Raw genomic sequence first — 13,031 nt, 5'->3', positions numbered from 1 at the left:
AACAAAACCAGAGGGAATTTCAAAGCTCTGTGTTCTGTTATCTCGACCATCTCCATAAACCTGGCCTGGCTTGCAAGCCAAATTAGCCATAATGGCTGCTGCTCCCCCATGGAACTGGCCSAGTCCCCCTCTCCAGCTCAATGCTATTTTGTGCTGGCAGATTAAAGATAATGAGAGCAGGCAGACACAGCTTTTGCTGCAACAGGAGCTGATGTGAGCAGCTCTGGAGGTGTTTCTTCCCTCCTGAGCCACCTGCCATCTGTTTAATCTACAAAAAAAAAAAGCCAAACCCAACCTCTGTTTTGTTAATGTCGCTTTGTATTAAACAGGCACCGCTGGCTGAGGTGCTGTCATCCTCAGCGAGGGCTGGTTTTGGAACAGGAGGATGTTTCAAGGACAGGAAGAGCCAAAGTGGCTCCTGAAGGAGCTSCAGGGCAAGGAGAGAGCATGGCACACCTTACTGGGACTGTCCAGCACCTCCTGCCATGTCCTTCAGAAAAGCTTGAGCAAGAGGATGGGGATATTTGCATCATTTGGGTTTTTCCAATGGCTTCCGTCACATTAGGCTCATTTGGATGCARAAATAAAATGATCTAACTGGGGATTCAAAGCTTCCTCTGCCTTTTCCACAACCACAGCCACCAGACTACGCAGGAAAACCCACACAGAAAAGTCTGCTCTCTTAAGAGAGAACACTAGAAAAAAAAATTTATTGGTCGCATGTCTGTTTGGATATTTTTTTTAAATTGAAAGGCCAAGAAGAGCACTAGGAAAAGAGAGGGAACCTGTTCTGTTTGCAATCCTCTGATGAACTTCATTACTGGCCAAGGCCCATGCAGTAACCACTCCCAGTGCTGTGGTCAGTGTGGAATTTGAAGAGCTCTCCTGGGGAGTGAAGAGTAACACAGATTTCCAGCACCTGAAGCTGCAGGAATATCCACCAGCTTCTTTCCACCTTTTCTGGACACTTTTTCAGARCCTGCAAAATTGYCATGCTTCTGGCACCAGGGAGAGGYCTGAGATGGTGCCTTCACTACAACATCTCCTGCCCAGAATGAAAGGAAATTGAGGATGGAGGAAGGGGAGTGGGAAAATCCCAAGGATAAAAACTCTGCAGCAATTCTCCCACAAACACCTCCCACCYCCAGCACAGTGGGAATGGRGCAGATWTWACCATGAGGAGATTGTGTGTGACAATCCTGCAGTTCACCAASTCCCTTCAAAYGAAGTATATTTTTTACACAAGAGGAAACATTATTTATAGGGTGTATCCTTTGGCATAAAAAAMCYCTCARCCTTCATCAGCATCAGGTCCTGCAGCTCCTCAGGGATCTGTCAAGGTGGGAARTCTGCATTTCCTCCTCTTTTGCTGTTTGACTTTCCCACTAGAAATATCCCCATTCTGCCTCTCTCCTCCCCTTCCTCTTTTACACCACAACTGCTTTGAGTTCCTTCACTGCTATTTCCCCTTCCTTTTGCACAGCAAGCAAATTCTTCACCTCCCCCAGCCCTGCCCCTTGCTTTGGAAAACCACTGTGCCAGGAAARCTGAAATTATGGGGAGGCAGAAGAGCACTATGGCTGCAGAGGTTTATTCCTCAATTCCTGAGAATTGTCTGGCTGCATTTGTGATAATCCCTTCGTTCCATCTGCATCCCACGCRCTGGTGCAGCAACCCCATTTTCTAGTTCCAAGAAATTATGCATTCATTATGGAGGAAATTAACACCTCAAAGCAAACTATAATTAGGAATTCTTCAATTCGGTTTATGCTTTTTCAATTAGCCCCTCTATAATTTTAATCACGGGAGCATTAACATGTTTCCGGAATTTATATACCTGTGGTATAATTAAATCCTGAAATGCCTGAGTCTGCAACAGCAAAGCAGAGCTGGCTCATCTTCCCTTTTATTGTGTTTTTGTTGTTGTTGTTGTTGTTGTAGACACATCGAGGGGCACCTGCTTGTGTGAACATCTCCTGCCACGTGCAGCACGGAGCCCATTGTCCCCTGAACTTGTGCCCTCACCCCTGAGAGTGGACAAACCCTGGGGTGGACAAAGCTCCTGAGAGGTGGCCAAAGCTCCTGAGGGGTGGACAAAGCTCCTGAGAGGTGGCCAAAGCTCCTGAGGGGTGGACAGTTGCCAGGGGCTGGTGCTCAGGCTCATCCCATCTCATTTTAAGTGCCTGAAGGAGCTGCTTCAATTAAGTAAATCATTCTTGATGATCCTCCAAAAGGGCTGAAGTCCTTCCTGTTGGCTCCCCACCCCTGAGCAGCTGTGAACCAGCTCTGTTCATCCCAGAAAGGTCTGATCCAAAAGCTGTCACAGGCTTGGTACTCGCTCCTGGAATTCAGAGTTGCTGATTTTTAGAGTCTTTCAGGTTGTTTGTTATTATCATTTTGTTCTGTGATAACAAGGAAGGGGCACAGGGGCTCTGAGAGATGTGAAGAGAGAAAAGGAAAGGAAAAAGGAAAGGAAAGGAAAGGAAAAGAAAAGAAAAGAAAAGAAAAGAAAAGAAAAGAAAAGAAAAGAAAAGAAAAGAAAAGAAAAGAAAAGAAAAGNAAAAGAAAAGAAAAGAAAAGAAAAGAAAAGAAAAGAAAAGAAAAGAAAAGAAAAGAAAAGAAAAGAAAAGAAAAGAAAAGAAAAGAAAAGAAAAGGAGGAAAAGCCTCAAACTGGCAACCCATGGGTATTTTCTCCTGTTCCCTCATCTGAATGGTTGACAGGTTGATGTGAGGAAATGGCCATCAATTTGTGAATCTCAGCTTAAAGCTCAGACTTCATCAACCTGTTGGCTGCTGGAATTAAATCTGACAGTTTACATAGTCAGCATCAAAGATTTATGCAAAAAACCTTCCTTCCCCCCACTCAGCATCCTCAGACCTAAAAGGTGTTAGCCAAGGCCTCCCTGTAGCATTAAAAAATGCTGCTTGCCACAAAAGAATTGGCTCCACATGCAATTTGATTATTCAAATATTATCATTAAAATAGACACAAATTTTATGGGTTTCCCCTCCCTTTTCTGCCCAAGGCTCTCTATGGAATGGTCAAAGGTACAGAAGTTCACCCAGGCTCCAAAAATTGCTGTGATTCTGGTGGCTAATAAATGGCAAAATGCAGTTTTGTGACCTGTTAGGGGACTGATTCTCAGCTGGACAGTGTACTGATCCAGTAGAAAAATGCATTTCCTGTACCAGTTGAGAAAACAAACCCAAAATGCCCTTTATTTCTCTTTTTAGGGCTGACACCTGACACTTCAGGAGAACTAAACAAAACCTTGGAAGCCCTATTAAACTAATTCTGCCATGGTACATAAAAGATTAAATATTCTTTCCTCATATTTATGGTTTTTACCTCACATCCCTGTATCTCCATTATGCTTTTTTCCTGACACAATAGGCAAAGCACCTCGAATATTCAGAATTGTTTCAGCTACTTGATGCCTTTCACCCAAATTCTCATTTTTCATTCTCTCACATTCACACATAGTTAAAGAAAATGTAGATCTGGTTTATCTCCAAGAAGGAACTTGTTCATTTACCTTCAAACTCTTGGCTAAATTGAAGGCAGAGCATCAGGCAGGAGAAACTCAGCTTGAATGATTTCAGAACAATGTCCCTGAGGTTTATTATAGGAGATGTTAATTAATACAGATAATTAGGCTTATAATATCAGAAGCCTAGATTGAAAATCTAGTTTCTCATTAAATACTACAAAATTAAAAGATCCAAAGTGACGACTGCTTGCCCTGTATTCAATCAACCAACTCATGTGATGCAGACATTTAAAAATGAGCTTAGAAAAAGCAGACCAGGATTTTTTCTTTTCCAGGTACTAAGAACGTGCCTATCAAGGGAATCTAACTTTCTGAATTACCAAGGCCATGGTAATTTCACTTTGCACCCTTTTTATTGTTTTGCTGCTCCTCCACTCCTGTCTTTATTTCCATACACAAGGTACACTGCATGAGAGTTTCCAGAACAAGAAATTGCCATCCTTTTCTGGCATTAATGAATTAATTATCAACACAAATGCCTGAGGCAAGCTCATGTGATGCCACTGAGAAGCTGCAAAGCAGATTTCTGAGCAGCACTGCTCCCTCTATAGCAATGGAAATCCACACCCCAAAGTCACTGTTGGCAAAGCGAAACAAAAGCATCGGCAAATATTGTGAATTTATYGTTTCTCCACCACAGAATCAAGGTCACTGGGCTTGCAAACCACTCCTTTGTACTTCGTAAGGCTGTAAAAAATTACTGTGCAGTAAAGCAAAATCAGGGTAAGGATGCCAGGGATGCAGGAAAGGCAAACTCAGGATGAGCAGATAAAGCTCAAAATCACAAAAAACAAAGAATTACCTGGAGATCAAATGTACAGCCTATGGCTCCAAATTTWCTCCATTTTAACTTTGGTGCAGATAAAAAGACAAATTTTAGCTACTCTCAGTTCTCCAACRTAAAATGGAAGCAAAACCACGGCCCTTCCTCACAGGAAATTTTTTCTTATTACTAAATATAGGAATATTTAAGTACACAGACCCATCCTATAGGATTTTTCCCTGAGAGAATAACTTGAGCATAAAACCGGAAAAAAACAAACAAAAAAACCACTGTTCTTAGGTGTTCTGTTAAATAGCACTACAAATTTTGTTTCCTTAATTTTTTTTAGCACCATGGAGAACAAAATTTTCCTTTATTTTATGATCAAGAATCAAATAATAATAGTAGTTAAGTGTTACACAGGGCTTTGTCCATACCAATGAATTTCTCCTCCTGGCTAGCTGTTGAYATGAAAATATTTATTTCACCTTTGCTCAGTATTCTTAATGTATTTTAAATATTTAAACTCTGTTCTCTYATTCAGATTTACTTATTTCCTTTGAGATGTGCATTAATAAACTGACCCATCTGTACCTGTGTGCTGACAAAAGAAATTACAGATTATTTACTGACACACCTCTGAGAACAGCAGGAAGGGAGAGAGACTAAATCCATATTTCTCCAACAAAATGTTTTCTGTTTTCTGGACCCCACCCCAAAATAATCGTGGACTCTTCTCGAACGTCCTTCTGCAGTGTCCTCCAGCTCCATCATGCAGAGCAGCGTATTGACAAGGCAATCACACCGAAGGGGAGCATTTATCTAAACTCTGAAATCCTCAGAACTCATCCATGCTCTGGGAATTGGATTTTYTCCACGATAGCGGTGTGATGTGGGCAGATTGATAGAACCAACTGCGTGTTAATAAACCAGATGGACTTTCAGATAGCCGACACACAAAAACCAGCCCAGCRCACATGTCCTGCAGGTAAAACCCCTCACTGTGCCACTGCCAAGCTGTGAGGGGGATATAAATTCTCCAAGAGAGGTCTAAAGATGTCACATGTGAATAATCTATGAAGGACTGAGTCAGCCCTCCTGACAATAACAGATTCAAAGGCAGAAATATCCTCAAAATCACATTGGAGGTGCTCAGGAAAGAGTTGAGGGGTGAAGATTGAGAACACTTGCATTCTTCCTTGCTCTTGTGAATGYATTATAGATGAATGTCAGCCTCCAGCAAATCAATCACTGCACCATTCACAGGGCTTAGATTGATATAACAACACCTAAAAGTTATTTTTAAAGGGCAATGTGGAGTCAAACTCCGCAGGTTACGCCGCGAAAAATAAAGGCAAAAATGAAACGCCTGTGCCACGAGGGAGAATGTTTCTGCTTGCTGAGGCCTCACCTTTCCTTTGGCTATAGGACAAAATAGATCAAGGAATTCTAAGTTTATATTAATCCTATTGGGTCATATGGAAGCATCCTCGTTGTTATCTATAGATCGTTAACAACACCGAGCCCGTGATCGTTACTTTTACAAACAGCCACATTGAAATTATTTATCATCAGCACTGGGGGACATCAGAAGTGTCTTAATGCTGAAAGTGACTTTGGATTTGGGTCTACTTGCATTTCAGACGAATGAAAACACAATTAATCTTATTTTAAATATCCTTCAGTATTATTCTGGAAACGTTCTTGCAGCCCGTGCTCCATCTCTGTGTTACAGCAGAATGAAATAACTCAGGACCAAGCATGGATATTGCCTTGCAGACACCCTGACACATGAAAGGAAGAGGAAACACTAGAATAATTACTCCATATTAATTGTTTTTCACCTTCACCATTTGGAAGGACTGTAATAAAAGCTGGAGAACTGAAACTGTCAGGTTGCTGGGATAAAACCTATTCCTGCCCAGTGAAAGCTCTGAAAATCGKAGYTTTTATAAGAAGSTGTGAGGAAAACCCACTTCAGGAGYTATTCCAGCCCCATCTGAGGCRGGCTGGGAGATGAAGKGTTGGCGTGCMAGAGGGAAAAATCAAGGAAATCAAGGTCACATCCACCAGGGAGGCCAGGAGAAGGCATCCCACCAGGATTTGGATCAKATGGAATGTTCTGCACCATCTCTCTGCTCTGCAGGGAGTTTGCTCAGCCCTTTGTCTCAAATCTGGGCTTGCCTTGATGCCTTCAGCACCTGGGCAGAGCACAGCATCACATCGAGAGGGAATGGAGCAGAGAGAATTAAACCCCACACCACCAAAATGTAGAACAACAAACCAAACAGCAACAAAGAGGATACATTCGATCTCAGTTGAACACAATAAAATCCACTGAGGAGGAAAAACCACCTCGTTCCTGTACATAGAGGGTGCTACAAGCAGTTCACAATGTTATTATAATGTCTTGTTCTTTTCTCTTCCTCTGTGGAGGCCTCTGAAGCCTCTGGAAATGGCATTTTGAGAGAATTTCACAAATGGGGCAGTGTCCAGGACACACTGAAAGAAAAGGGAAGAGGTTGGGAAAACTGCAGCTTGAAAWAACTGGATTTGTTAAGCCTAAGTCTGGATGGTTATACAGGGGAAGGTATTTCTGCATTCTAAGCCTTTCAGAGTTAATAAAAAGCTAAAATTCTCCCCAAGACTCCCTCCCCCTTATTCCCCCTGCCCTCCTGCTTTTCATAAACACATCTGTAAGTCAATGAAATGGACTCATTATAGGAAATAAGTTTATCACTTAGATGTGGCACGTAAATATTGCACTCTCTGCAAACATCTGTAATAGGCTACGAGGCAATTAAAGAAATCAGAGYGAAAATTTATAAAAAATCTCTACCAATTTTATGTACAGATGCATTTGCTGGAAAAGGCATTATTCACTGAATGCAGTTAAAGTGCAGTAAATCGACTTTGAGAAAAATCACAAGACTTTTCAATAAAAAGACAAAATAGCAACACTGCTAAGACAGCAGGTGGTAAAACCAGATACAGGAATGTTCCCCCATATAAAGAAATAAAACAAAACAAAACTGTGTGATTTTACTGCTCTTTTTCCAGCAGAAAAACATCCCTAAAGAAGTCAGAAAATAGGCTCCTAAATTTGCTCATATGGAATACCAGAGATTGAAAGGCTGACTTGGAAATACATGACTCAGAAAACCTAGAGAAGGGATGGTGCTTAGGCTTAATAAACTGGGGTTTTTTTGGTTTTTTTTTTTTTTTTTTTTTTTTTTTTTTTGCTTGAGCCTGTGAATGCAATTTGGGGCCAAGCCATGACACAGTTGGGGAACCACCACAGGATATTTAATTAAATCCAGTAGTTTGAATCTGGAGCAATTTATTCCTGAATACTTCAAAAGTATTAAGAGCCTGTCAGTGGGACAGGAAAACCCAAATCATTTTGAAAGAAGGAACTGTGGGTTTTTTTTTAAATAACACCCATRGGAAAAACTTCAAGAGTCTCTTGTGAAAGCTGGAGGTGAAGGCTTGGAGATCCCACAGGGAGGAAATGGGTACCTGCTGGACCCCTCTGTCAGGGGAGGTTCAGGCTGGACATCAGGAGTTTTGTCAGTGAAAAGTGTTCAGAAGTGACCAGAGGAGTGGTCAGTCCCCATCCCTGGAGGTGTTCAAGGATTGACTGAAGATGGCACTCAGTGCTCTGGGCTGGGTGATGACGGGTGAGTGGTAAAAGGCTGGACTCCATGGTCTTGGGGGTCTTTTCCAACCTCAATGATTCTGTAATTCTGTAAATCCTTCACTCTGCAGCAGGACCTGCCTGTCTACACCATCCAAGCCTCGCTAAACCACAATTCCTTTTTCCTGGACTAAATCACTTATTCACAGCATGCCAGCCCAGAGCACAGCTGGATTATGGACTTGAGGAGTGTGTTAGATCCAGAAACTGAGCAAACCCAGCACAAACATTAAAGAGAGCGCAGGAATTCCCACAGAAGAACTCGTTCATCACGGAGCAGAGGGCAGGATGGAACCCTGGAGCCTCCTCCACCCTTAACTGAGCAAACCTAATCACAAACATTAAAGAGAGCACAGGAATTCCCACAGCAGACCTTGTTCATCACAGAGCAGAGGGCAGGATGGAGACCTGGAGCATCCTCCACCCTCACATGGGGATGCTCCTGCTCCAGGTTCACATCCTGCTGTGCTCCAGCACTGCACAGGCATCTGAAAGGGTGCTGGGAGGATAACACAATGCTGGGAGGGTGACAACGATGCTGGGAGGATAAAATGATGCTGGGAGGGTAACAACGATGCTGGGAGGATAAAATGGTGCTGGGAGGGTAACAAGCCTGGCAGTGCCAGCAGCAGCCCTTCCTGCAGGTTCCTAGCGGGCAGCAGGGAGCTGGGAATCCACAAAGCAGACTGAGAAAGGCAGAACCAAGCACTGAGCCTTTCAGTCAGAGCTCTTCCAGCAGCTCCATCATCACAGGAGAATGAGAGAGCAGGGAGGGGAGTTGGGGAGGAAGGAGAGCAGGGAAATGTGAAGGAAAAGGCAAAGCACGTACCTGACAGGGGCACCCCGGGACTGMGCAGGCTTCAGCATCACCGTGATGGTGGTGTCGGTCTCGTTGAGGGGAGAGTCCGTGTCGTACTCGGGCATGGACGGGGCTGTGGCACAACAAAGAGCAACGCAGTCATTCTGTGTTTATGCTGATATATGAATTTTGTTTGGGTTTTTCTTTTATTTTTTCTTTTTTTTTTTTTGTTTATGCTGATATATGGATTTTGATTGGGTTTTTATTTTATTTTTTTTCTTTTTTTTTGTATGTGAACTTGTTTATTGTAAAGATGTTTTGTATTTTATAAGGATTTAAATAATCAATAATTAGTTTTTATTTGTGTATAATGTATAGAATGGGTACATTTTGTTGTTTTTTAATGGTTTTTAGTTTTTTGTGAATTTATTTATTTTTTATTTAATTGTATTTTTTTTTTTAGAGTTCTTTCGTTTACTAAAGCAAACAGATTTTTGTTGTCCGAGGCCTGCATTCCTACCTGGCCTGCACCAGCTCCTGCCTTGGGTGTCATTGTATTTACATTTCCCAAATGAAATATCAAAATACTTCCCAGTGTTCTGGCCAGAATGATCAAAAGCACTTCAATATTCATACACCCTTTTTCCATTCAAATCAAACAGGAATCGGACACCCAAACCTTCAAGCTGGCTCTGAAAACCCTTGAGTTTTTAAGGTTTAGTAATCCTTTGAGGTGGGATCATTCCTTCAGGTTTAAAGGTGAGGAAAGAAAACTGCATGAGCTCTACTTAAAAAAACCCACAGAGTGAATCAGTGGCAGAGATACGAAAAGCACCCCCAAATCCCAAATCTTTTCCCCTCTTCTGGTCAGTGGATTAGCCCTCTCACATCTTAAGTTTTAAATGCTCAGCTGTAAGCTGTGTCCCCTTGATTAGCTGGAGGCTGTGCAAAGCACAAAAGATGAGAAGAGAGGAGCACAAATTAGGTTATTATTATTATTATTATTACTATTATTATTATTATTATTATTATTATTATTATTATTATTATTATTATTATTGCCAGGTAATTTTTGCCCCCAAACCCATGGCACCCCCATCTCTGGTGGTTTCCCCCAAGCAGCACAGACAACCACAGAATAAAAACCCACTCAGCCAAACCCCAATGTCTGCTTCTGCTTAGTTATCTTCTCTTAGGATCATCCCATAAAAGTATGACAGCTTTCCTTAGGAAATAYATTTTACTTTTTATATTATTTCTCCCTTCCCCAAGAGCAGGCWTCTGTTTGGGACAAGTTTTGCCACTGAAGGACTGAAGGGATCACAAGGTCAGAGCAGCACCAAATTTGTTCCAAAGAGGCAGGTTTTGTTGAAATAACTTGAAAGTATAAAGCAAACAGAAGAATTCACACAAACAGTTCATCTGCAGCTCGCAAGGGCAAGCTGCATTGTGGGGGAGCCCAYATTTAATCCTCTCACAGTGATTTCCACTGTAATCCTGTTTACAATCAGGATTTTTATCTAAATGCCTGAAAACTGTCAAGAACRGGGGCTGCTATTATCAGCTCAGCTKCTGGCTKCCCTGTCAATAATCTGGGAGTGRGTTCAGGATGGATGTCAGCTCCTTAAGGAGGATTGCTCTGGAATGGGGTGCTCTGCATCTCCTTGAGAGGAGTCCCCTCTTGGGTGCTTCTGCACCAGAGACCCCTGCACAGGCTGCAGACCCCAGAATGGGTTGGAAGGGACCTTAAAGCTCATCCCATTCCACCCCCTGTCATGGCAGGGACACCTTCCACTGTCCCAGGCTGCTCCCAGCCCCGTCCAGCCTGGCCTTGGGCACTGCCAGGGATCCAGGGGCAGCCACAGCTTCTCTGGGCACCCTGTGCCAGGGCCTCCCCTCCCTCACAGGGAACAATTCCTTCCCAATATCCCATCCATCCCTTCCCTCTGGCACTGGGAAGCCATTCCCTATGTCCTGTCCCCTATCCCTTGTCCCAAGTCCCTCTCCAGCTCTCCTGGAGCCCCTTTAGGCCCTGCAAGAGGCTCTGAGGTCTCTCCAGAACCTTCTCCTCTCCAGGTGAGCATCCCCAGCTCTCCCAGTCTGGCTTGGGGAGCATTTTGGGGCATCTCCATGGCCTCCTTTGGAATTCTTACAACAGCTCCCTGTCCTTCCTGGGCTGAGGACCCCAGATCTGGGGGCAGTGCTCCAGGGGACAGAGGAGAGGARGAAAATCCCCTCCCTCAACCTGCTGAGCCCCTGCTCTGACCAGAGGGGAGAGTGCTCCAGCCCAGCTCAGTGCATCCACCCAAACAAAAACACTCACACATCACTACAGCACTGATGTCTTTCCATTAAAAAAAAAATATATATATATATATATATATATGTAAAACCTCACAAGGACATTCCTATCACTGCAAAAATCCCTCTTCTCTGTAATAACCTCGAGGCTGCCTTTTAGGAACAACTTCAACAGTATTTTCAAATTATGTGGAAAATGTAAATGTCCAAAACTGGATCATGCAATGAGATAATCTGATGTCAGAGACTTCCCAAATGCTTGCACTGCATTATACCCAGTTTATAAACCCAAGGTTTATACCCACCTGTTGAGAGCCAGGTATTTGGAGGATGGGGGGTAAAAAAGAAAATAAACCAAGCTCAGTGTGCATATAGTTGGGACTCGTGCAGGCTGCTAAAATTATTTGGGCACTTATGGAATAATAAAATACAAAGAAAGTGAATCAAAGGGGAAAAGTCTCCAACCATTGCTGAGTTTTTTATTTCTCTATCACAAGGGGATAGAGCACACGCTGTGCTGTCCCTTCTCAGCAGGRCTGCAGAAACCCCACAGCCCAGGGAGCTGTTTGGACACTTAATGGCCTTTCCTTCAGGTGATTTAGGGCTTTTGTGCTAAATGTTAAAGGTTCAAACCCSGAGCAGAGGGAAGGGATGCGTTTGGCTTCCTTAAAATGTACCCTGTCACTTACTGCTCACAACTGGCTTTTATTAACTGGTTTTGAAATAAGGGAGTAGAAAATAGATACAGTTGTGTGCTCTTTTCTGCAGCACACAGCCGTAATTTCAAGCATTACCAGKGTCCTGAATGTCCCAGATGTTTATTTTGGCTTTACTGAAAAAACACTTCAAGTAATCCAAAAAAATGACAGCTTTTCTCTCTGTCAGAGAACCTATTTTAGTGCTATTAATTACATGTTAAAATTTAAATCCATGTCTATCTGCCCAATATCACCTCTACTGTCTCTTTATCCATATTTTTTTGATAACTGGCCTGTTTCCTCTTGTTTTTTACACCTTCTCTTTGCCATGCCTCCTTATTTTAGTGTCTTTCATATTCCCATCTGCCTACCTCAAGCCCTCCCTCTGTTCTTACTCATAAAAACCCCAAGGAAAACAGCTTTCCTCCTTTATTTTTAGCCTCTTTGAACTATTAATTCCATCACTTCATTACATCCATTTTGGTACATCCTGAAAATAAAAAACACATTATGGAGGGAGCTTCCCCAGCCGGGCAGATGATGCTAACAATAACTGCTACAGGGGGTAGTTCATTTGTAAAACTAATGATGATCCTCATTTAAAATGCTCCACAGACATCCAGGGATATTTAGGACACCCACAAATAAACCCCTGTATTTGTAAGCTGAATAAACCAAGGTTTGTGCTGTTTTAAAACCCTATGAAACTTGTGAGGTGTTGAGCTGAATATTTTTAATAATTTTATGCATCAGCTTGGAGTCTAAAGAACAAAGCCCTAGAAAGTTGTCCTAGGTTAGCTRAGTATTGTATTCCTATCATCTGCTTATGTTAGAGGAAAGTTAAACAACCCTTCTGTAACTATACATTAGTCGAGACTGCTCTGGTTTGTTTGGTGATGTTCCTCCCTTCAAGGACAATGGGAGGGAAAGGGACAAGACACTAAAGTTTGTTTTTTTCCTTCCGGGGAGGCTTGGGTTCAGTGGTGGAAAAGAAGCTGCCTGCTCTCTGGGACGGCGGTTTTTTTTTTTTTTTCTCCCTTTCTTTGGACTTATTTTTTCCTTGAATTTTTTTTTCGTCTGAGAATTGGAGGATTTTTCCCATGGCACGACAGCCGAGAAAGATCCTTCAGTGAACCACCAGAGAGAGAGACTCTGTTCAACCCCTCTGGGGGCCCCGGATGGGAAGCCACTCCCAGGAGGGAAGAGAAAGGCTTTGGGATC

General features: G+C 42.8%; 1 protein-coding gene across 1 annotated transcript in view; it reads right to left on the bottom strand.

The window, feature by feature from the left end:
* The window catches only part of LOC130582271 (receptor-type tyrosine-protein phosphatase T-like), a gene marked incomplete at its 5' end in the record, with an annotated part of 168,371 nt that overhangs the window by 49,778 nt on the left and 105,562 nt on the right, over nucleotides 1-13,031 (bottom strand). Inside the window, one exon of the mRNA XM_057380883.1 lies at nucleotides 8,842-8,944. Within this exon, the coding sequence (XP_057236866.1) occupies nucleotides 8,842-8,944 (103 nt within the window). The remainder of the gene's footprint in view (nucleotides 1-8,841; nucleotides 8,945-13,031) is intronic.

The sequence above is a fragment of the Malurus melanocephalus genome, unplaced genomic scaffold (assembly GCF_030028575.1).
Source record: "Malurus melanocephalus ecotype Western Australia unplaced genomic scaffold, MMel_1.1 scaffold_475, whole genome shotgun sequence".
NCBI lineage: Eukaryota > Metazoa > Chordata > Aves > Passeriformes > Maluridae > Malurus > Malurus melanocephalus.
The sequence above is the reverse complement of the archived record's forward strand: the minus strand, read 5'-3'. Positions and strand labels throughout refer to the sequence as shown.